The following is a 25,732-nucleotide window of genomic DNA, read 5'->3' as shown; positions in this document are numbered from 1 at the left end:
GTTGGCCAAACACATAAACGTATCTTACATACCCAAACATCTAAACGCATCTGACATACACAAACACCTAAACACATCTGACATACACAAACACCTAAACACATCTGACATACCTAAACACCTAAACGCATCTGACATACACAAACACCTAAACACATCTGACATACCCAAACACCTAAACACATCTGACATACCCAAACACCTAAACACATCTGACATACACAAACACCTAAACACATCTGACATACCCAAACACCTAACACATCTGACATACCCAAACACCTAAGCACATCTGACATACCCAAACACCTAAATACATATAACATACACAAACACCTAAACACATCTGACATACCCAAATACCTAACGCATCTGACATACCCAAACACCTAAACGTATGTGACACACCAAACACCTAAACACATCTGACATACACAAACACCTAAACACATCTGACATACCCAAATACCTAAACACATCTGACATACACAAACACCTAAACACATCTGACATACACAAACACCTAAACACATCTGACATACACAAATACCTAACGCATCTGACATACACAAACACCTAACACATCTCACATACCCAAATACCTAACGCATCTGACATACACAAACACCTAAACACATCTGACATACCCAAACACCTAAACACATCTGACATACCCAAACAACTAAACACATCTGACATACCCAAACACCTAAACACATCTGACATACACAAACACCTAAACACATCTGACATACCCAAACACATCTGACATACACAAACACCTAAACACATCTGACATACCTAAACACATCTGACATACCCAAACACCTAACACATCTGACATACCCAAACACCTAAACACCTAAACACATCTGACATACACAAACACCTAAACACATCTGACATACCTAAACACATCTGACATACCCAAACACCTAACACATCTGACATACCCAAACACCTAAACACCTAAACACATCTGACATACCCAAACACCTAAACACATATAACATACCCAAACATCTAAACGCATCTGACATACACAAACACCTAAACGTATGTGACACACCAAACACCTAAACACATCTGACATACCCAAACACCTAAACACATCTGACATACCCCAATACCTAAACACATCTGACATACCCAAACACCTAAGCACATCTGACATACCCAAACACCTAAACACATCTGACATACCCAAACACCTAAACACATCTGACATACCCAAACACATAAACACATATCACATACCCAAACACATCTGACATACCAAAACACCTAACACATCTGACATACCCAAACACCTAAGCACATCTGACATACCCAAACACCTAAATACATCTGACATACACAAACACCTAAACACATCTGACATACCCAAATACCTAACGCATCTGACATACCCAAACACCTAAACACATCTGACATACACAAACACCTAAACACATCTGACATACCCAAACACCTAACACATCTGACATACCCAAACACCTAAGCACATCTGACATACCCAAACACCTAAATACATATAACATACACAAACACCTAAACACATCTGACATACCCAAATACCTAACGCATCTGACATACCCAAACACCTAAACGTATGTGACACACCAAACACCTAAACACATCTGACATACACAAACACCTAAACACATCTGACATACCCAAATACCTAAACACATCTGACATACCCAAACACCTAAACACATCTGACATACACAAACACCTAAACACATCTGACATACACAAACACCTAAACACATCTGACATACACAAACACCTAACACATCTCACATACCCAAATACCTAACGCATCTGACATACACAAACACCTAAACACATCTGACATACCCAAACACCTAAACACATCTGACATACCCAAACAACTAAACACATCTGACATACCCAAACACCTAAACACATCTGACATACACAAACACCTAAACACATCTGACATACCCAAACACATCTGACATACACAAACACCTAAACACATCTGACATACCTAAACACATCTGACATACCCAAACACCTAACACATCTGACATACCCAAACACCTAAACACCTAAACACATCTGACATACACAAACACCTAAACACATCTGACATACCTAAACACATCTGACATACCCAAACACCTAACACATCTGACATACCCAAACACCTAAACACCTAAACACATCTGACATACCCAAACACCTAAACACATATAACATACCCAAACATCTAAACGCATCTGACATACACAAACACCTAAACGTATGTGACACACCAAACACCTAAACACATCTGACATACCCAAACACCTAAACACATCTGACATACCCCAATACCTAAACACATCTGACATACCCAAACACCTAAGCACATCTGACATACCCAAACACCTAAACACATCTGACATACCCAAACACCTAAACACATCTGACATACCCAAACACATAAACACATATCACATACCCAAACACATCTGACATACCAAAACACCTAACACATCTGACATACCCAAACACCTAAGCACATCTGACATACCCAAACACCTAAATACATCTGACATACACAAACACCTAAACACATCTGACATACCCAAATACCTAACGCATCTGACATACCCAAACACCTAAACACATCTGACATACACAAACACCTAAACACATCTGACATACACAAACACCTAAACACATCTGACATACCCAAACACCTAAATACATCTGACATACACAAACACCTAAACACATCTGACATACCCAAACACCTAAACACATCTGACATACACAAACACCTAAACACATCTGACATACACAAACACCTAAACACATCTGACATACTCAAACACCTAAACACATCTGACATACCCAAACACCTAAACACATCTGACATACCCAAATACCTAAACACATCTGACATACACAAACACCTAAACACATCTGACATACCCAAACACCTAAACACATCTGACATACAAAAACACCTTAACACATCTGACATACCCAAACACATCTGACATACCAAAACAACTAACACATCTGACATACCAAAACAACTAACACATCTGACATACTTAAACACATCTGACATATCCAAACACATAAACACATCTGACATACACAAACACCTAAACACATCTGACATACCAAAATACCTAAACACATCTGACATACCCAAACACCTAAACACATCTGACATACCCAAACACCTAAACACATCTGACATACCCAAACACCTAAACACATCTGACATACCCAAACACCTAAACACATCTGACATACCCAAACAACTAACACATCTGACATACCCAAACACCTAAACACATCTGACATACCCAAACACCTAAACACATCTGACATACTTAAACACATCTGACATATCCAAACACATAAACACATCTGACATACACAAACACCTAAACACATCTGACATACCAAAATACCTAAACACATCTGACATACCCAAACACCTAAACACATCTGACATACCCAAACACCCAAACACATCTGACATACCCAAACACCTAAACACATCTGACATACCCAAACACCTAAACACATCTGACATACCCAAACACCTAAACACATCTGACATACCCAAACACCTAAACACATCTGACATACCCAAACACCTAAACACATCTGACATACCCAAACACCTAAACACATCTGACATACCCAAACACCTAAACACATCTGACATACCCAAACACCTAAACACATCTGACATACCCAAACACCTAAACACATCTGACATACCCAAATACCTAAACACATCTGACATACCAAAACAACTAAAAGCTCCTATCGACATTCTTCCAGTGGAAAAAAGATTGGGTTATAAATATAATAAAAGTAAACAATGTAACAAAACGAATCAAATAAACGATGGTCTAAAAACATCAAAAGTAAACAATGTTCCACAAAGAAACGTAAATAGTTGCAGCTTAAACAAATTAAATGTTAGTTTTCTCTCTCATTTATTATCATTACTTTCCCTGTGGCCAAAGCTGCAAATTAGACTGCAGTCTCCTATTTCCTCTCAAGTTTATCTTATCGGGTAACTACTGTCATCCAACGTTGTTATTTCTGGAATTGTACTTTTAAAATTGTTATTGATCGAGAACAGAGTTGTGTGCTTTTGACAACTATGTTGGCTCCCCATGTCATTGTCAGAAGCTACATCAGGGTAGGTGATCAGCCTACTTCCTCGTCAGGCCCTTACAATATATTTTAGCGCAAACAATATCTCAACGTCAAGACTGTAGGATTATTTATGGTCCCGACGTCATTGGGATGTATGATCACCTTGCCTGTCGTTGTATGTAAGAGATATAGAGCTATCTCGTTGTCGTTATAAGATCATAAAGAGTGTCTACGCTGTCGATCGTTTCATGCTATCAGAGCGTTAGTACGCATCAGTCGTTCTCGGATCGTCATCTTCTTTACTTGCCTGCGATTTATGTTGCAATATATACCAAGTAGTGTCAGTGAATGACAGCTGAGAACTACTTATGTCCTCCACGCAATGTTTACTTCATGTACATGAAAGTTCGGCGGATGTATTGTTAAAAATCAGAGAATCCCTAGTCTAATCAAGTATTAGTTTGCGACGTAACATGGACAAAAGGACTCGACAAAACACTAATCACATACAAATAAGGAGACGTTGGTGACACTTCACATTATCTGGCTAAGAAGGTACACCATCAGATAAAAATGATGTGACGTTCGGAATTTCGTGTTATCGGGGCATAACGTTACTACTCAACCCATAAAGTATATCTATACCGACTATAGGCAGGGTTGCATATCCGTTGATTTTGTCAGCGAAAGTGTTATAACCTTTTACCATTACATATACACATGTACAACCAACATATACATGTAAATAGTTCATCATTGGCATTCTTTTGAATTCATACCGGTCTGGAACTAGTCTATATAGATATGCTTCATATTTATACCATTTATGTCATTTGTAAAGAAGTGGCAGTATATCTTACATTGTCTAGATGTTGATATCGCGTTGTTTTAATTGGGGTAATATCTATTCCTTAAATCTATATTATAGCCGGGAAGTGTATCAAGGTAACAGATCCAATGTTAGAAGGCTGTGTTCATCTCGGATTCACGGAGACGGCATTTCCAAACTATGCCGGGAATATAGGCGAGACGTCTGCCGCCGACATGCTTATGTTACTGGGTACCATTGAGTCTGCCACTATGTGCAACAGGCATGCCACCTACTTTGCATGCGCAGCTTTTGTTCCAAAGTGTTCCGGAAGTGATATTCCTGGTCAGCATACCATTCCGCCTTGTAAAAGTCTGTGTGAAGGTAATGTTTCACGGAATACAGGCAAGCAAGCAAGGCTTTTGAAAACAGAAATATGCCGATGCTTGCTTCCATTTATGCGATATAAAACCACAAAAGTCATGGACAATAATATTGATAAAGAGTAATGGAAATTATACGTACCGTATAGGCAGCAAGAATGGTCAACTGGTTCAGATCTTCCTCCTCTAGACGCTTGCTATCCGTCGTAAGGCAAAAAATGTAAAATAAAAACGTTTTGATATACACCCGATATATTTCAATAGGCATACATATCATGTGTTATAGCTTGTAATATGTATGTGGTGGACCTAACTGCCAATATCATATCTAATATATTTGCTTCATATACAGGTGTCAAATCCCGTTGTTCCATATTTATGGAGATCTTCCATTCGCCATGGCCATCAACCTTGAACTGTTCCGCATTTCCGGATGTAAATGATACCTCTGTATGTATGGGGTACGCCCAGGCACACGAACCGCCCCTTATAGAAGGTAAATATGGGGTACGCCCATGTACACGAATCGCCCCTTATAGAAGGTAAATATAGGGTACACTCAGGCACACAAACCGCCCCTTATAGAAGATGAATTAGGGTACACCCAGGCACACAAACTGCTCCTTATAGAAGGTAATTATAGGGTACGTCAAGGCATAAAATGCTCCTTATAGAAGGTAAATACAGGCTACGCCCAGGCACATGGACCGCCCCTTATAGAAGGTAAATACAGGCTACACCCAGGCACATGGACCGCCCCTTATAGAAGGTAAATACAGGCTACACCCAGGCACATGGACCGCCCCTTATAAAAGGTAAATACAGGCTACGCCCAGGCACATGGACCGCCCCTTATAAAAGGTAAATACAGGCTACGCCCAGGCACATGGACCGCCCCTTATAAAAGGTAAATACAGGCTACGCCCAGGCACATGGACCGCCCCTTATAAAAGGTAAATACAAAAAATGTTTGGTTCTGTTTATAATATATCAGCAGGTGACGTGAAATCAAAGTTCCAAGGTATTCAGAACTAGCAATAAAACTGTATTGATTAGGATTCTCATGAAGTTGATGGATCTATAAACGATATAAGATCCTTTTCATTAGCCGATGTTTAAATGATTTTAATATTGAGGAATGTCTAACTTCAATTTTGTCTTTTGAAATATCGGATATTGTGTAGGTTAGGTTCCTTGGTTATCGGCCAAGACTAACTTATATAGAGAAATACTCTCCAAAAGAATTATGATGACGATAATAAAACGTTCTCATGTTCTGTTGTATCCTGTTTTTTCTTGTTGAACAGCTCCCGTTTATCAAAGACACATTTGAGTAACGGATATGACCCAAACATACATGCGCGTTATCTATGTTTCATTTTTCAGACTGCAAGGTAAAAGAAATGCGGTGTGATAATAGCACGTGTATTCCGCCCTCCTGGATTTGTGATGGATTTCTCGACTGTGCCGACAAGGCGGACGAGATGCATTGTGGTACGATATGCATACACAAATAGTATTGTTATTCAGCAAAAAATCCCTTTTTCACTAAGTAGATCAAATTAGAAAGGATTCACTAAGTAGGTAAAACCTGGAAAGATTCCAAATGAATTCCAATTGAATGCGTCTGATATTGCCACTGTACAGGATAATTATTAGCGTCAAATACTAAAATTAAAGTAAAATCACAAATAGGAATAATATCTTACGACCATTATCTAAATCACCGCGCTTACAAAGACAGTTATTTTGCCGATAATGAACAATTATGATCGAATGAATACAAGATTTAGCTGTTGTATATTTTAGCTGAAATTCCCAATTCCACCTGCAGATCATGAAAGAGTTATATATTTTGCTCCTGCTGTATATTTGATACGTACACGGTCATTTTAGGACGTTGTAATTATTCTATTTGATTGGTGTCAATTAGGTATATATTTTTGTGTGACAGTGTATAGGTTGTCGATGTAGTATCTTTGTGACAGACAGTGTATAGGCTGTCGGCGCTGTAGTATCTTTGTGACAGGCAGTGTATAGGTTGTCGGCGCTGTAGTATCTTTGTGACAGGCAGTGTATAGGCTGTCGGCGCTGTAGTATCTTTGTGACAGGCAGTGTATAGGTTGTCGGCGCTGTAGTATCTTTGTGACAGACAGTGTATAGGTTGTCGATGTAGTATCTTTGTGACAGACAGTGTATAGGCTGTCGGCGCTGTAGTATCTTTGTGACAGACAGTGTATAGGCTGTCGGCGCTGTAGTATCTTTGTGACAGGCAGTGTATAGGTTGTCGGCGCTGTAGTATCTTTGTGACAGGCAGTGTATAGGCTGTCGGCGCTGTAGTATCTTTGTGACAGGCAGTGTATAGGTTGTCGGCGCTGTAGTATCTTTGTGACAGGCAGTGTATAGGCTGTCGGCGCTGTAGTATCTTTGTGACAGGCAGTGTATAGGTTGTCGGCGCTGTAGTATCTTTGTGACAGACAGTGTATTGGCTGTCGACGCTGTAGTATCTGTGACAGGCAGTGTATAGGCTGTCGGCGCTGTAGTATCTTTGTGACAGGCAGTGTATAGACTGTCGGCGCTGTAGTATCTTTGTGACAGGCAGTGTATAGGTTGTCGGCGCTGTAGTATCTTTGTGACAGACAGTGTATTGGCTGTCGACGCTGTAGTATCTTTGTGACAGGCAGTGTATAGGCTGTCGGCGCTGTAGTATCTTTGTGACAGGCAGTGTATAGACTGTCGGCGCTGTAGTATCTTTGTGACAGGCAGTGTATAGGTTGTCGGCGCTGTAGCATCTTTGTGACAGACAGTGTATTGGCTGTCGACGCTGTAGTATCTTTGTGACAGACAGTGTATAGACTGTCGGCGCTGTAGTATCTTTGTGACAGGCAGTGTATAAGCTGTCGGCGCTGTAGCATCTTTGTGACAGGCAGTGTATTGGCTGTCGACGCTGTAGTATCTTTGTGACAGGCAGTGTATTGGTTGTCGGCGCTGTAGTATCTTTGTGACAGGCAGTGTATAAGCTGTCGGCGCTGTAGTATCTTTGTGACAGACAGTGTATAGACTGTCGGCGCTTTAGTATCTTTGTGACAGGCAGTGTATTGGCTGTCGGCGCTGTAGCATCTTTGTGACAGGCAGTGTATAGGCTGTCGGCGCTGTAGTATCTTTGTGACAGGCAGTGTATTGGCTGTCGACGGTGTAGTATCTTTGTGACAGGCAGTGTATAGGTTGTCGGCGCTGTAGTATCTTTGTGACAGGTACTGTATTGGCTGTCGGCGCTGTAGTATCTTTGTGACAGGCAGTGTATAGGTTGTCGGCGCTGTAGTATCTTTGTGACAGGCAGTGTATAGGCTGTCGACGGTGTAGTATCTTTGTGACAGGCAGTGTATAGGTTGTCGGCGCTGTAGTATCTTTGTGACAGGTACTGTATTGGCTGTCGGCGCTGTAGTATCTTTGTGACAGGCAGTGTATAGGTTGTCGGCGCTGTAGTATCTTTGTGACAGGTACTGTATTGGCTGTCGGCGCTGTAGTATCTTTGTGACAGGCAGTGTATAGGTTGTCGGCGCTGTAGTATCTTTGTGACAGGCAGTGTATAGGCTGTCGACGGTGTTTTATCTTTTAAGTAAAAGTGATCTGTGTTAATTGTACGCTTTAATTGCTCTACAGTACTGTAGCTAGCTCTCCTCATGCCGAAGGACATTGTTATGTTAAGTGTTTTTCGCGGGATTTATTGAAGTAGGTATTTATCTTACACGCATCTAAGTGTCAAGTGACTTTGTCTTACTGCAGCCTCCTGCTCACCTGACCAGTATCAGTGCCGACCAGTATCTGCCCTCTGTATAGACAAGGCTGCCGTGTGTGACGGAATCACAGACTGCTTCGAAGACGTAGAAGAAGCTGATTGTGGTAAGCACTATCCACATTTAATATCGAGGCAAAACATCCTTTCCGTGTTGAGCACTATCCCCATATCTAATCGGGGCCAACTATTCCTTCTGTGGTAAGTATTATCCACATATTATATCGGAACCAAACATCCTCCCGTTCCGTTGTAAGTATAATCCACATGTCGGCGCTGTAGCATCTTTGTGACAGACTGTGGTTTTGCCCTTGTCTGCTGGTCAAATCATGATTGATTTGTCCTTGCTTAACTGTCTGAGCGCCAATCGTCCTTCCTTTGTAATGTTGTCTGCTGGTAATTTGGTAGATTTTAATACACTGGTCACTTGTGATCTCAGCTGATCAGTCCCGGCGTTGCTCTTACACGCCTGTTTTGTGACTACAATAAAAGCCATCAACTGGAGTTTTGTCTGGGACGATGACATAGTTCAAACCCTTAGCTAGTAGAGTTTTTCCATTATCTGTAAGCTGTTTGTTAGAGATATAAATTACCCACTTATTAAACATGATTTCACTCAGTTCTCCATTTGTGCTATTTTTCGTAGATCTCTTTCTCATACGTTTCAACTTCGCCGTTCTTTAGTGGCATTGAACGCTCTTTCTCCTATGCGCTTCGTATGCGTTTTCATATCATCGAGTATATCACTCGATAACCGCTCGGTGAGCTAGCGGTGAGTAGTGTTTTCTCGCTATTCAATGCGTCAATTTTATTGTTAATGACGCGTAATTTTTCTCTAACAAGCTCTTTCTTCCCTTTATTAATGAAATCCGGCATCTAACATTAAGGCTTGAAGATGTTATTTCTAAATCCCTACAACGTGGTTTCTGTGTAGCGCTAACTTCTTTTCAAAGCCCTCGAGCTTTCGCACATCTTTGACAACAACTTGTCCAAACTCAGATCGAATCTGCTACCAAATCTTCTGCCCGTTTCTCCGATATATGATGCGTCGCAGTTCTTACATACTATAGCCGATTCGACTACAGTACATCATACCATCTTGTACACTTGTTTTATTCTATTTCATTTTACCATCTTGTCACACTATTTTCGAACTTGGTGTCAATGGGATCATTCTTAAGACGAAACATTACATTGGGTCAGAACAACCTGAAGCCCTGTATTGCTAGTTTTTTTGTGACTTTCCGGCTCAAAACAACGTTCCAGTTCTTGATCTGCCATCATACAGTCTAGATTTGTCCTAAATCGAGGATTTGTGTGACGAGCTAGACAGGAGGGCTAGGAAGCGCGTCAACGTACGACACAACGTCGCTCAACTCACGCAGGCGCTTATTCAGGAGTGGTTTAATATTCTTCAAAGGGCAATAAACACCTTGATGGGGTCAATGTAAAGGAGAGTAAGAGCAGCGACTGGTGCGAGAGGCAGACACTCTACTATTTTGGATCAGGAAATGGGCGTAGGGCAACCTTCATTTAACGGTATTCACGCTAACACCGTCTGTGATAGCACAAAAAACATCATAATGTATTCAGTAATAATGAAATAATCGAGAAATTCACACCATGACCGTCAAAGAATCATGTAAAATAATAACTATCGAAAACAAACTTGCGTTCCTTTTTTTCCGCTGGTATATAGGTATATATCGGGGCTAATCATCCTTCGTTTCCTTCAATTTGGGTTAAATCATACGGGATTTTAATGCAAAATTCAAAACAACTACCTTAATTATACGTCATTAGCGAGTGTAATCCGTACAGCCAGTTAAGAACTTGGATGCTACATTTTGTATGTTAACTTGGATATATCTCGCTTCCCACGTGTAAGGAAAATACAATACGCCCTCTTGATCGCTGGCGGTCACAAACAAAAGGCGAAAAAGAAGCAGAAACCATTCAAGTACAGTTCCGAATCATCTTCAGGTTTTGTTGCAGGAATTTCTGACATGATTTTAAATCAGAAAGATATTTTGGAAATTGATTAACACTCCTTATGTATTTGTTCCAGTAAAACTTGGCGAAGGATCCTCCAGTGGGATTGTTCACGTCCATAACGTCGTGTCAGGAATCTGGGAGGAGGTGTGTGCAGACGGTTGGAACATCACACTTAGTCAACTTGTCTGTCAACAGCTTGGTTACCAGTAAGTATCACATTTCAGTTAAGAACGCGGCTTGCAGTAGGTAGCGCACATTTGTCAACAACTCGGTTACTAGAAAGTATCAAACTTCACGAATCAGCTCGGCTACCAAGGGGTTTCGTACTTCAGTCAATATCTCAGCTTCCAGTTAGTATGAAATTTCAGTCAACATATCGGCTTCCAGTAAATATCGCACTTTTGTCAACATCTTGGCTACCAGTAAATTTTCACAATTTTGTCAACAACTGGGCTTCCAGAAAGTATCGCGGCTCCAGTAAGTATCGTACTTCAGTTAAAGCGCGGCTCCAGTAAGTATCGTACTTCAGTTAACAGCGCGGCTTCAGTAAGTATCGTACTTCAGTTAACAGCGCGGCTTCACTAAGTATCGTACTTCAGTTAACAGCGCGGCTCCAGTAAGTATCGTACTTCAGTTAACAGCGCGGCTGCAGTAAGTATCGCACTTCAGTTAACAGCGCGGCTTCACTAAGTATCGTACTTCAGTTAACAGCGCGGCTCCAGTAAGTATCGTACTTCAGTTAACAGCGCGGCTGCAGTAAGTATCGCACTTCAGTTAACAGCGCGGCTCCAGTAAGTATCGTACTTCAGTTAACAGCGCGGCTCCAGCGCGGCTCCAGTAAGTATCGTACTTCAGTTAACAGCGCGGCTCCAGTAAGTATCGTACTTCAGTTAACAGCGCGGCTCCAGTAAGTATCGTACTTCAGTTAACAGCGCGGCTCCAGTAAGTATCGTACTTCAGTTAACAGCGCGGCTTCAGTAAGTATCGTACTTCAGTTACATTTTTGTCAACAGTGTGGCTAAGTTAAAATGCCGCCTGCCGTTGTATGTTTATCAATGAACATAAATAGTCGGATGATATGGCAACAACTTATGTATGTACTAAAGTATGGTACCATGGGAAACAAGTAATTCTATTACAAAGTATGGTACCACGGGAAACAAGTAATTCTATTACAAAGTATGGTACAATAGAGATAATTTATTCAAACTCAAAGTATGGTACATGGAGACAAGTTATTCTTACTCAAAATGTCGTACAATGAGAAACAAGTTATTCTAATCAAAGTATGGTAAATTGTAATTCTAACTCAAAATTTGGTACAATAGAGATAATTTATTCTAACTCAAAACTTGGTACAATGGGTAACAAGTTATAGTTTGTTCCCGTTATTGGTAGATGATTTGGTCATGAAAATCAATAAACATGCTTTCGATAAGAAATTATTCTCACGATTTCATCTTTGGCGTATTTCTATGGATCATAGTCGTATGTTTAACGAATTACACTCCTATAATTCACAACCATGGACTTATAAAGTTGTTCGCCTCGCTTAAAATACATGAGTTTGCTTCAAACCTTTTTTTAAAAAAAACTACCAAAAGAATCGGTATGGCTATTTGCAATTTATTTTCATTTCCAGGTACGCTGTGAGTTATATCAATAATGCTCAAACTCCGGGAGGAACGAAAGCCATTCTCCACAATTCACCACACAACTCCAGCGATCATACCGCTCTCCAGAGCTTTTTGACAAAGAGGTAAACACTTGCTAACTCGCTGTACAATTGAAGATTTACCGAAAATCTACTTAAATCTACCAATCTAAATCCTTTATTGTTTTAAATCTACCAATCTAAATCCTGTATTGTTTTAAATCTACCTATCTAAATCCTTCATTGTTTTAAATCTAACTATCTAAATCCTTTATTATTTAAATCTACCAATCTAAATCCTTTATTGTTTTAAATCTACCAATCTAAATCCTTTATTGTTTTAAATCTACCAATCTAAATCCTTTATTGTTCTAAATCTACCAATCTAAATCCGTCATTGTTTTAAATCTACCTATCTAAATCCGTCATTGTTTTTCATCAATTGGTAACTACTGACATGTGTTGTATTTCGCCGGGAAGATGAATGTTCGTTCTACTCCCAGTTGACATAGGTTTAAATTGATATGTTATGGCCCTGCCTCTGCTCATATTCCGAATCACATCAAAGGAAACAAAAGCTCTGATATAGGGGTGAGCGTTTACACTATATAATGTACACGCTTAGAACAAAATGTCATAGAAATATAAAACCATCGCATAACAACAGACCATGAAATATATGCACTGAAAACAAATTGAAAACGAAGTATATTGAACGATTTGATCAATGAAATAATGGGACGATTAGCATGTGTTTGACGACATGCTAACTTAAGTCTGTTTCCATTTGCTTGTTGTCATTAGGTAATGTATAGATTTATTAATGAATGATGAATCATCGTGAAATGTATAAATTAATGAATGCTGAATCATCGTGTAATGTATAGATTAATGAATGATGAATCATCGTGTAATGTACAGATTAATGAATGCTGAATCATCGTGTAGTCGTGTAATGTACAGATTAATGAATGCTGAATCATCGTGTAATGTACAGATTAATGAATGATGAATCACCGTGAAATGTATAGATTAATGAATGGTGAATCACCGTGAAATGTATAGATTAATGAATGCTGAATCACCGTGTAATGTATAGATTAATGAATGATGAATCATCGTGTAATGTATAGATTAATGAATGATGAATCACCGTGTAATGTATAGATTAATGAATGCTGAATCACCGTGAAATGTATAGATTAATGAATGATGAATCATCGTGTAATGTATATCCAGTGTAACTATTGGTCAGGTCGTACACCGCTACAAACCCCATCAGCAGGGTTTGATAAGTAAAACACAAGTTTAACACAATCAGGGTAAGCTGTAACCATTGCTGAATCTTGTCGAATTCACAAACATAACAATACACTTTTGCAGGTTTAATTTTTTTTAGGTCACCTGAGACGAAGTCCGTCGTCGTCCGTCCATTAACAATTTATATTTCGACTTCTCCAAAACCGCTGAGCCAAATTCAATGTTTGACAGGAAGCTTCCATGGCCAAATGTCAAAATTATGAATTAATGGTTCCAGTCACACCGTGGGCCTGAGGGACGAGGCCAAAAAGGGTCAAATTGACTAAAATTGTCTTCTCTACTCCCAGATATGGTAGACTCAAATACTCTTCACAGATACTGTAGAAAGGTCTTAAAGTCCTTAGCAAAATTGAGAATTTCATGACCCTGGGGTTTTACGTTTCCTCCCGGGGAGGGGTTAAATTTACTTCAGGTTATACAGGGAAATCACATGTTTTAGCATTATTTTTTCCATTTGCCATTGGAAATAATACAAACTTGGTTAGAATTATCATTATGGGATGCCTGTTGTTAACTACATGTAAATTGGGACTGACTGACCCCCCAGCCCCAGGGGCTTATGGGCGGGACGAAAAAGGGTCAAATTAACTGAAATTTCAAGAAACTTCTTCAGAAGACTTAAGATGGTCTTAAGGTGCTTTACCAAAATTGTGAATTTCATGACCATGGGTCTCACGTTTGGCCCTGAGAGGGGGCTAAACTTCACTATATTTTATATAGGGAAATGACAATTTTGACTATCATTTGTTTGATTTCTATTGGAATTCATTCTAGCTTCGTTAACATTATCGGCATGGGATGACAGCTTGATGGTATGTACATGTTGGTCCTGTCTGACCCCCTAGGCTCATGGGCGGGGCAAAAAAAGGTCAATTAAACTTACTTAGATATCTAAAAACTCGTGTGACTGTGTTATGGCCCGTGAGTCTCTTGTGCCCAGTACGGTGGCTATCGACTACGCTCAGAACCAATATTGTATACATTAAAAATCCTCCATGTTGTATTCAAAAGAATGTATTTTTTTCCAGTTCTTCCTGCCCAAGTAACCAAGTCGTTAATGTAAAGTGTGGTCCTCCAGGTAAGTGTAGTTCTGTAACAGTATATTACATCCCCAGCTCATTTGAATAATTAAAAAATATAATGTAGTAAGGCGTTACCCTCACACATCCGTTCCCTCACGCACCCTAGCACACACTCGCTCCCTCACACACCCTAGCACACACTCGCTCCCTCACACACATTCACGCCTTCACTCACGGCCGTCCCTATAACACACCCACTCACTCATACGCCAGCTCCTTTACGCACCCTTACACACATCCGCTTCCTCACACACCTGCACCTTCACGCATTCTCACACACTCGCTCCCTCACACGCACTCTCACATAGTCGCTTCCTCACATAGCCGCTCCTTCACGCATTCTCACACAATCACTCATTCACACACACACACACACCCGCCGCACATCTACACTCTCACACACCCTCTCCTTCACGCATCCTCACACAATCACTCCTCCACACACACAACCTCCACACACCTTCACTCTCACATACCCTCCCCTTCACGCATCCTCACACACCCGCTCCCTCTCAAGCACCCTCACACACGCCTGCTCACTCATTCACCGTCAATAATATTTTGTTTTATTGATTTTATAATGAAGTGCTCTGCATCTTTAGAATAGATCAATGTTGAGTGTAATATATCTTTATCTACATTGTATTATAGTGTGTGGTACTCGACCTGCCAATTATAAATCTGCTACACGGATTGTGTCGGGGAAAGAAGTGGAGCCAGGAGCTTGGCCTTTCATGGTCTCCCTACATGGCGGGCCAGCCGAGCGGTTCTTCTGTGGTGGCACGCTACTCAGTGAGACGTGGGTTCTAACGGCTGGTCATTGTCTCGGAGGGTAAGTTTCTCGACACTGTAGTAATCCTGGTCACGGCACCAATAACTGCTTTTATTAAATTTGGTTAATTGATTTGTATTTAATGTTATTTTTTGAATATGTATGATGATATCCATCCAGGAAGTAAACCGTTAAAATGTATGTTATCTTCAGGACAACTTCTCCCGGTGGCATCACCTTAAAGATCGGTGCCACGAGACGAGATACATACTCAGAATTTAGACAAGTGCGAAAACCCAAATCGCTGCACGTGCATGAGGGATATAATCCACAGACAGTTGATAACGACATAGCACTGATAGAACTTTCTAAACCTGTCTACTTTAATGACTACGTCCGACCAGTCTGTCTACCACAGTGGGAACACAGGACACCTAAGGGAACGCGTTGTTACGCTACCGGCTGGGGGAAGGCCAACGAGACGGGTAAGAGCCATATTCACATGGTTTTAAGAGTTTTCTTTAAATTTTTATCTCTTACGTATTATATTTTTCACATACATCAAAATCATAATGATAATGTTAATAGTAATTACTTTAGAAACCGTCAACATATACTATATACGAACTAATTTACAGTTGACATTTGTCTGGTAAGAAAATAACCTCTGTCATATTGGGCGACTACTTAAAAAAAACAGAAAGAAAGTTACATTATGATAATCTCCGGTCTTCTATGATTACCACGTGGTGTGTTTGATACTCTGCGGTCTTAAATGATTACCACGTGGTGTGTCTGATAGTCTGCGGTCTTTAATGATTACCACGTGGTGTGTCTGGTAGTCTATAGTCTTAAATGATTACCACGTGGTGTGTCTGATAGTCTGCGGTCTTTTAATGATTACCACGTGGTGTGTCTGATAGTCTATAGTCTTAAATGATTACCACGTGGTGTGTCTGATAGTCTGCGGTCTTTTAATGATTACTACGTGGTGTGTCTGGTAGTCTATAGTCTTAAATGATTACCACGTGGTGTGTCTGATAGTCTGCGGTCTTTTAATGATTACCACGTGGTGTGTCTGATACTCTGCGGTCTTTAATGATTACGACGTTGTTTGTCTGATAGTCTACAGTCTTAAATGATTACCACGTGGTGTGTCTGATAGTCTGCGGTCTTAAATGATTACCACGTGGTGTGTCTGGTAGTCTATAGTCTTAAATGATTACCACGTGGTGTGTCTGATAGTCTGCGGTCATTTAATGATTACCACGTGGTGTGTCTGATAGTCTGCGGTCTTTTTATGATTACCACGTGGTGTGTCTGATAGTCTATAGTCTTAAATGATTACCACGTGGTGTGTTTGATAGTCTGCGGTCTTTAATGATTACCACGTGGTGTGTCTGATAGTCTACAGTCTTAAATGATTACCACGTGGTGTGTCTGATAGTCTGCGGTCTTTAATGATTACCACGTGGTGTGTCTGATAGTCTACAGTCTTAAATGATTACCACGTGGTGTGTCTGATACTCTGCGGTCTTTAATGATTACGACGTTGTTTGTCTGATAGTCTACAGTCTTAAATGATTACCACGTGGTGTGTCTGATAGTCTGCGGTCTTAAATGATTACCACGTGGTGTGTCTGGTAGTCTGCGGTCTTTAATGATTACCAGTGGTGATCACTATCAGACACCACGTGGTGTGTCTGATAGTCTGTGGTCTTTAATGATTACCACGTGGTGTATCTGATAGTCTATAGTCTTAAATGATTACCACGTGGTGTGCCTGATACTCTGCAGTCTTGAATGATTACCCCGTGGTGTGTCTGATAGTCTACAGTCTTAAATGATTACCCGGTTATACATTATACCGATACCGGGCGTACCAGTTTAGCAAGAGTGGCAACTTCCATTTTGGAGACTCTATTATGTCTTGGCTAGGAGACAAATCGCAGACCTTCCCAATAGGCCAATCGTGAGGCAGTGTCAAGGGAGACATTAGGAAGTCGAAACTTGTTTAGAAAGAAGAAAAAGATAAGATTCAAATTCAGTCGTCTTTTATGATCATGTAATGGGAATAGCAGGTAGAATTGTCACGCAGGGCAGTCGTTTTAGCAAGTCCTATAGAAACATTTCAAATTACATTTCTTAAAGCAATAAACAAAAAATGTTAACACCACATTGATTCCTAATTCCAGCTCTGGAGTACCAACGAGCTATACAGGAGGTAAATCTGGACGTGGTGAGCTGGGAAAGTTGCCGCAATTCTATCGCAAATTCCGAAATTTACACCCCCTACAAACTTACGGCCAACATGATGTGCGCCGGGGGCGGGGTGGGGCATGACGCATGCTCCGTACGTATATGTTCTTTTACAACTATGCAATAGTTATCACTTATCACATAATTGACGTTATAGCGCAATAGAGCTGTCATACAGAATTTATACATCTGTCAAAACTACATGTAGTTGATGTCATCCATGTCACGATCCTGTAAGGTAGTAAACAAGATAATCCTGACATTGAAACAAAATCATAATTCTTACTCAAAACGGATCAAATATAGATTCCAATAAGGTACCTTCGATATCACCAGGTGATCCTGAGGGGTGAGCGTCTTTCGCTTCTAGATCAATTTAGACACAGTGTCATACATTCACTCTTCTAACAATTTGTATGATAATTATGGTATTATTGATAAATAATTATGCATTTCTTTCTCATTAGGGTGACAGCGGTGGTCCTCTTTTATGTCCAGCTGACCCCAAACGGACGACATGGTACGTGGCGGGTGTCGTGTCATGGGGAGTAGGTTGTGCAGTGCCCAACATCCCGGGGGTGTACACTAATGTGCCTCTATATTTAGACTGGATCAGGAACATCACGCGCAACCAATTGCATATATGAACAACATGTGACTTTTATATAGATGTACATGTATATCCATTGTTACTCCGGATTTATATACATTTGTATGTATAAGAAGGCGAGAGACACTCTGTGGGATGAATCCACTGGTATAGTATCAGTGGTAGTTATGATAGCAATATCACACAACATATTATATTGTACAGTGTTGAAAATAATTGTATGAAACAATGTGCGCGACTCCTTGATCTCAGTTCTGGACCATTCCAGGAACTTCATTTGTGATGTTGACCAGTTTTCCAAGTTAAAACTGAAATAATGTTATTTAGAGACTGAGCCTTGGACAAACTACAGACCATTAACTCTTGTCTACAGGAATGTGGTAATACCCACCGTTATTTAACATACCAGACATGCTTCCATGGCTGGAGAAACCTCATCGCACTGCCAAACCCCAATTATTCCTTTGAACCAGACATACATAAACAAATTGGATACATGTCCGTGGATCCTATAGATAAGAAATATATTAACGTAGTCTGGTAGGAAACCGTATCGGGAAAGTTGGACCCTGGTATAAAGTAATAAAGAACAACGCCTAGTAATTGAAAAATGGCATTTCCCGGCTATTACATCACCAGATACATCAGCAGCAGCAGCAGCGGCATCCCACTGTCTGTCTGTCCGTCCGTACTGAACTATCCGAGATTAGTATTACCTTATCGTTCGAGGTATTGATGCCTAATGCATCGTAATCATTACATATTACACAATTCCGGTCTGAACTAAAAATACCACAGAAAAGATCAAAGGAGGGGAAGCAACCTTCGTAAGTGGAAGACAATCAGTTTTCCGAATTCTATAAGTCCTGTGATCAATACTGTCAAACATAGAATGTCGTATCGCAAGCTATCACCTGTAGTTAGTCCCTCTTACTAGACAAAATACAGTACTTGTGATATCACACAAAAAAACTGAGCAAAAATAACTCAATTCATTAAATGGAATATCGTAAAACAAATACCTTTATGCTATATATGGCAAAGTATATGATTATATTCTATATGTGTATCAGTATACCTAACGCTGTTTCTGTACATCAGTATACCTAAAGTTGTTTCTGTACATCAGTATACCTAAAGTTGTTTCTGTACATCAGTATACCTAACGCTGTTTCTGTACATCAGTATACCTAACGCTGTTTCTGTACATCAGTATACCTAACGCTGTTTCTGTACATCAGTATACCTAACGTTGTTTCTGTACATCAGTATACCTAACGCTGTTTCTGTACATCAGTATACCTAACGCTGTTTCTGTACATCAGTATACCTAACGCTGTTTCTGTACATCAGTATACCTAACGCTGTTTCTGTACATCAGTATACCTAACGCTGTTTCTGTACATCAGTATACCTAACGCTGTTTTTTGTACATCAGTATACCGAAAGTTGTTTCTGTATATCAGTATACCTAACGCTGTTTCTGTACATCAGTATACCTAAAGTTGTTTCTGTACATCAGTATACCTAACGCTGTTTCTGTATATCAGTATACCTAACGCTGTTTCTGTACATCAGTATACCTAAAGTTGTTTCTGTACATCAGTATACCTAAAGTTGTTTCTGTACATCAGTATACCTAAAGTTGTTTCTGTACATCAGTATACCTAAAGTTGTTTCTGTACATCAGTATACCTAACGCTGTTTCTGTACATCAGTATACCTAAAGTTGTTTCTGTATATCAGTATACCTAAAGTTGTTTCTGTACATCAGTATACCTAACGCTGTTTCTGTATATCAGTATACCTAAAGTTGTTTCTGTACATCAGTATACCTAACGCTGTTTCTGTACATCAGTATACCTAACGCTGTTTCTGTACATCAGTATACCTAACGCTGTTTCTGTATAGCAGTATACCTAAAGTTGTTTCTGTACATCAGTATACCTAACGCTGTTTCTGTATATCAGTATACCTAACGCTGTTTCTGTACATCAGTATACCTAACGCTGTTTCTGTATATCAGTATACCTAACGCTGTTTCTGTACATCAGTATACCTAACGCTGTTTCTGTATATCAGTATACCTAACGCTGTTTCTGTACATCAGTATACCTAACGCTGTTTCTGTATATCAGTATACCTAACGCTGTTTCTGTACATCAGTATACCTAACGCTTTTTCTGTATAGCAGTATACCTAACGCTGTTTCTGTACATGAGTATACCTAGCGCTGTTTCTGTATATGTGTGTATCTGATGTTTACAGTCATGTGTCTTTATCTGGTGTTTACAGTCACGTGTCTTTATCTGGTGTTTACAGTCACGTGTCTTTATCTGGTATTTACAGTCACGTGTCTTTATCTGGTATTTACAGTCACGTGTCTTTATCTGGTATTTACAGTCACGTGTCTTTATCTGGTGTTTACAGTCACGTGTCTTTATCTGGTGTTTACAGTCACGTGTCTTTATCTGGTATTTACAGTCACGTGTGTATATCTGGTATTTACAGTCACGTGTCTTTATCTGGTGTTTACAGTCACGTGTGTATATCTGGTGTTTACAGTCACGTGTGTATATCTGGTGTTTACAGTCACGTGTCTTTATCTGGTATTTACAGTCACGTGTCTTTATCTGGTGTTTACAGTCACGTGTCTTTATCTGGTATTTACAGTCACGTGTCTTTATCTGGTATTTACAGTCACGTGTCTTTATCTGGTATTTACAGTCACGTGTCTTTATCTGGTGTTTACAGTCACGTGTCTTTATCTGGTATTTACAGTCACGTGTGTATATCTGGTATTTACAGTCACGTGTCTTTATCTGGTATTTACAGTCACGTGTCTTTATCTGGTGTTTACAGTCACGTGTCTTTATCTGGTATTTACAGTCACGTGTCTTTATCTAGTGTTTACAGTCACGTGTCTTTATCTGGTATTTACAGTCACGTGTCTTTATCTGGTATTTACAGTCACGTGTCTTTATCTGGTATTTACAGTCACGTGTCTTTATCTGATGTTTACAGTCACGTATCTTTATCTGGTGTTTACAGTCACGTGTCTTTATCTGGTGTTTACAGTCACGTGTGCGTATCTTGAGTTTACGATCACGTGTCTTTATCTAGATAAAGGTGATTACGTATTCGTCCCTTTTATCCTGTAATTACGCCATCGTATTAAATTGTACACTCTGACACACTTAGCGTTTCGTTATTTAATTAGAATTTGCAACAATATGTTTATTGTCCTATGCCACCGTTTTTGTCTACAGTAACTACCATTTCATTGTTTCGAAATCATCAAATACCTGTGATTGTAACCGAACTAGCAGTATTTGTATTGTGTCTGAACTTTGTGTAGAACGGGTTATATATTAATAACTATATCGAAATTAGTAATCAATCACATTACTTGATGTAAGTACAGTGAACTACATTAGTAAACATTTGTGAGGATAAGGAATGATTTGAATGTGTCTGTACTATATGCTATATGTATATATATGCTAATAATGAACAAGGAACATTTTTATCCAATAAAATATTGTACTTATATGACGGACCTTCTTTATTATTACCCATATTGCTGCCCATTGTAGGGTTCTGGTATATTACTGCCCATTGTAGGGTTCTGGTATATTACTGCCCATTGTAGGGTTCTGGTATATTGCTGCCCATTGTAGGGTTCTGGTATATTACTGCCCATTGTAGGGTTCTGGTATATTTCTGCCCATTGTAGGGTTCTGGTATATTACTGCCCATTGTAGGGTTCTGGTATATTGCTGCCCATTGTAGGGTTCTGATATATTACTGTCCATTATAGGGTTCTGGTATATTACTGCCCATTGTAGGGTTCTGGTATATTACTGCCCATTGTAGCGTTCTGGTATATTAATTCCCCATTGTAGGCTTCTGGTATATTACTGCCTATTGGAGGGTTCTGGTATATTACTGCCCATTGTAGGGTTCTGGTATATTACTGCCCATTGTAGGGTTCTGGTAAATTACTGCTCATTGTAGGGTTCTGATATATTACTGCCCATTATAGGGTTCTGGTATATTATTGCCCATTATAGGGTTCTGGTATATTACTGCCCATTGTAGGGTTCTGGTATATTACTGCCCATTGTAGCGTTCTGGTATATTACTGCCCATTGTAGGGTTCTTGTCAATCAATCAATCAGAAAGAGTTTGATCAGAAAAAACCAACGCGTGGCGTTCCACATCACAAATTAACAGTTGTTGTATAGACGCCGGATGCTTTACTGAGACAAGCTGTGTGTTTTCTTATTTGTGCCCCACCTTTATTTATGAAGCTACCAAACTGAATTTAACACAATTCTAAGATGTGAATGTTTTGGAAAACCTCCCTGCTTACAATTATCAGATACATTAACACTTATTTCTCCGCTAAGGATAACACTCATATAGCCGTCAGTCGCAGAGATCATTAAAACGATTATCTTATTTTCAAAACTGTTAATCGACTAGTGATTGAATTCTATTGTAACACAGCCCACCAACTGTCTCGTCACCATAGCGACCACACCTGCTGATCGGATGTCACGAATGTAACCGACTGTACAATGACCTGGACATGCGTAACAGGGCAGGTATACCATATATATATATATACATACAGTACGTTATCAACATTCAGTACTTTTAATTGAACATATTTATGTGCATCAGATAGATATCATTGGAAACATGGTGGCAAAGTGAAAAAACCAACAAAAAAAACCCCCAAAAAACACCATCTTCGATGAACGGATAGAGACTGACCTGACAATAGACACGCTTTTGTAAGACCTACACAATGTACAGAATGCCCTTTTTAACTTTTTATTAATAATGAATAATGAAATTATATTATTTTCTCCAATTGCTTTGGGATATAAACTTTAATACTACACGAAGATCTGGAACGGAAAACATTAAGTTCCAATCTGACGCAAGCTACAACAAATTATTTAAAGAGAACATTCTGCACAAAACTTGTATTGGTCATTTTCTGCATACAATTTCATATAACACTTAACTTGTTTTAGATTTTATTTAGAACATCAGTACATCATGACATGACAATTGTAAATTGAAACTGTAAGTCGCTAATAATATACTCCGTTTTACGTTCTCACCAAAGTAGAAGTCCATCTATGAAAACGGGAAATTGACGTGTCAAAAAGGGCCCGACTTTGTGTGTGTTTCCTAAAATCTGAATGTTACTGAATTTAACAGTTTTGTAGTTCATGGCATTATCATCTTAGTAACCTGACAGCGTAAGCCTGTCAGAATTATACTAACTTTTACATCCACATCGAACAAAGAAACTGGCATGTCAAAAAACGCCCAACAATGTGTCTTCCTAAACATGAGGGTTTGATGTGCTATGAAACACTAATAAAATGCTACCTCCAGAGAAAAAATATTTCCAATCGAACATCAGACTTACGTTTGCGTGTCGTTATTTCTTCTGTGAGCACTGTTGTAGTAAGGAGCCATTGTAGTGTATCTAGTATATGATTGTTGACGATGTGGTATAAAGGAGATAATCGAATATCCCCTTTATTGTAAATCTTTTAAGAAAGATTTATCAATTAATACAACGATTTTGAGTTGTTATTCACCACCGAGGATAAGATTTCCCCAACTCACCTCTCATATTTATTACACATTGTTGATCTGTGGCACCAGGAAAACGACAGAACAACAAGATGAAATGTAAAGGGGAGATAACTCCTCTATATGTGATAAGAAAAATGACAATAATGTGTTGTTTAAGCTATATAGGGCTTAATGGTTTATATAATTATTGGGTTGTAATGGCAAAAAAGAACTTGAGGGGCACAAATGAATGCAAGCCACATACTTTCAAATAACCTAAAATTATAAATATACACATGTATTAATGGCAATCCCAGATGCTCATTCACGCTCTCATAACATTAAAATTGCCGTTGGACTGGACGCTTGACCGGGGGAATCCTTGCGACATCATTGTATAAAAATAACTCGCCGTATTTCTTTTTATCGCGAGATTTGTCACAGAGCCGAGAACGAGGCTACATCAACGTGCAATACAGAAAAACTACACACATGGCCGTTCATATCAGCAAAACATTCTTGTAATAACTGATTCATATAAACAAACATACAACTAAATACTTATTTTGAAATATAGTAATATCAATACAACAAAACATCGATAGAAATCAGATCGGTAGAGTTGACAATGTACGAGGAAAACGGAAAAAGCTTAATAGCAATCCAATAGATGTCGGACAAAATCGAACTTCGAGTCTATTCCCTTTTCTTTTCTTGCTAAGTTCCAAATTATCAATTCTTTTACTAAGGAAATCCTGAGGCTTTACGTTTCTTTTTGGCATAATCTGTCTGCGTTTTGGCAGGCACATGCTTTCGGCGTTCCGCCATTGTTGTTGTCGACTGATAACCCGTCCGTTGCATTGTGGGACTAATTTGGATTGAAACTTTGTCCGTCGGACCCAGTTAGGTTATTTTGGGGAATTTTCCACATACTTTCATAAGTACAAATTTTCCTCCTGATTTTGATTCGCGGTAGGTATATATTAAGTATGAAATATGAGGTCAAAATGTAAACATATTTCTTTGGGAGTATGTGGCTTCTTGTAAACAGTGATTGACCCTTTTGGCCTTCAACCTTGAACTAATCAAACTAATCGCCCCACATCTGCTTATCATAGTATAAACCCTCCTCGCATATTTGCACACCACAGTGTATCATCAAATGGAATTTAAGAAAATGTGGTCTTTTGTTTATGCCTTTGTGGTTTATTTTTATAGTATATTACCACTTCTAGAGACAGTGCTCTTTATCTTTGAGTCTGAAAATCAATCAAATTAGGGATCGGGGGATAAAGTCTTGAAT

General features: G+C 39.4%; 2 protein-coding genes across 4 annotated transcripts in view; one reads left to right on the top strand and one right to left on the bottom strand.

The window, feature by feature from the left end:
- The window catches only part of LOC117324656 (atrial natriuretic peptide-converting enzyme-like), a 159,140-nt gene extending 136,763 nt beyond the window's left edge, over positions 1-22,377 (top strand). For all 3 annotated transcript variants that reach the window (XM_033880608.1, XM_033880600.1, XM_033880591.1), the window contains exons 10-20: positions 5,075-5,338; positions 5,690-5,833; positions 6,724-6,831; positions 9,124-9,240; positions 11,202-11,334; positions 12,771-12,887; positions 15,131-15,180; positions 15,836-16,016; positions 16,170-16,441; positions 18,152-18,309; positions 18,683-22,377. In XM_033880608.1, coding sequence (XP_033736499.1) covers positions 5,075-5,338; positions 5,690-5,833; positions 6,724-6,831; positions 9,124-9,240; positions 11,202-11,334; positions 12,771-12,887; positions 15,131-15,180; positions 15,836-16,016; positions 16,170-16,441; positions 18,152-18,309; positions 18,683-18,862 — 1,724 coding nt within the window. In that variant the 3' untranslated portion in view covers positions 18,863-22,377. The remainder of the gene's footprint in view (positions 1-5,074; positions 5,339-5,689; positions 5,834-6,723; positions 6,832-9,123; positions 9,241-11,201; positions 11,335-12,770; positions 12,888-15,130; positions 15,181-15,835; positions 16,017-16,169; positions 16,442-18,151; positions 18,310-18,682) is intronic.
- LOC117321846 lies at positions 19,889-25,257 on the bottom strand. Its single transcript, XM_033876477.1, has 4 exons — positions 25,197-25,257; positions 24,695-24,705; positions 21,071-21,728; positions 19,889-20,986 (listed from the first exon to the last, which is right to left on the bottom strand). Exons 1-4 carry the CDS (start codon positions 25,255-25,257, stop codon positions 20,913-20,915), a joined length of 804 nt encoding a protein of 267 aa, XP_033732368.1. The 3' UTR covers positions 19,889-20,912.
- Between the last annotated feature and the right edge of the window lie 475 nt (positions 25,258-25,732).

This window comes from Pecten maximus, chromosome 1 (assembly GCF_902652985.1).
Source record: "Pecten maximus chromosome 1, xPecMax1.1, whole genome shotgun sequence".
NCBI lineage: Eukaryota > Metazoa > Mollusca > Bivalvia > Pectinida > Pectinidae > Pecten > Pecten maximus.
The sequence above is the reverse complement of the archived record's forward strand: the minus strand, read 5'-3'. Positions and strand labels throughout refer to the sequence as shown.

Excerpts from the sequence above, each read along its gene's own strand:
- LOC117321846 (XM_033876477.1), bottom strand. The coding sequence starts at position 25,257 with ATGGCGGAACGCCGAAAGCATGTGCCTGCCAAAACGCAGACAGATTAT. Across the intron at positions 20,987-21,070 it reads TAAACATCAGATACACACAT|GTACAGAAACAGCGTTAGGT; the intron begins ATACAGAAACAG and ends AGGTATACTGAT.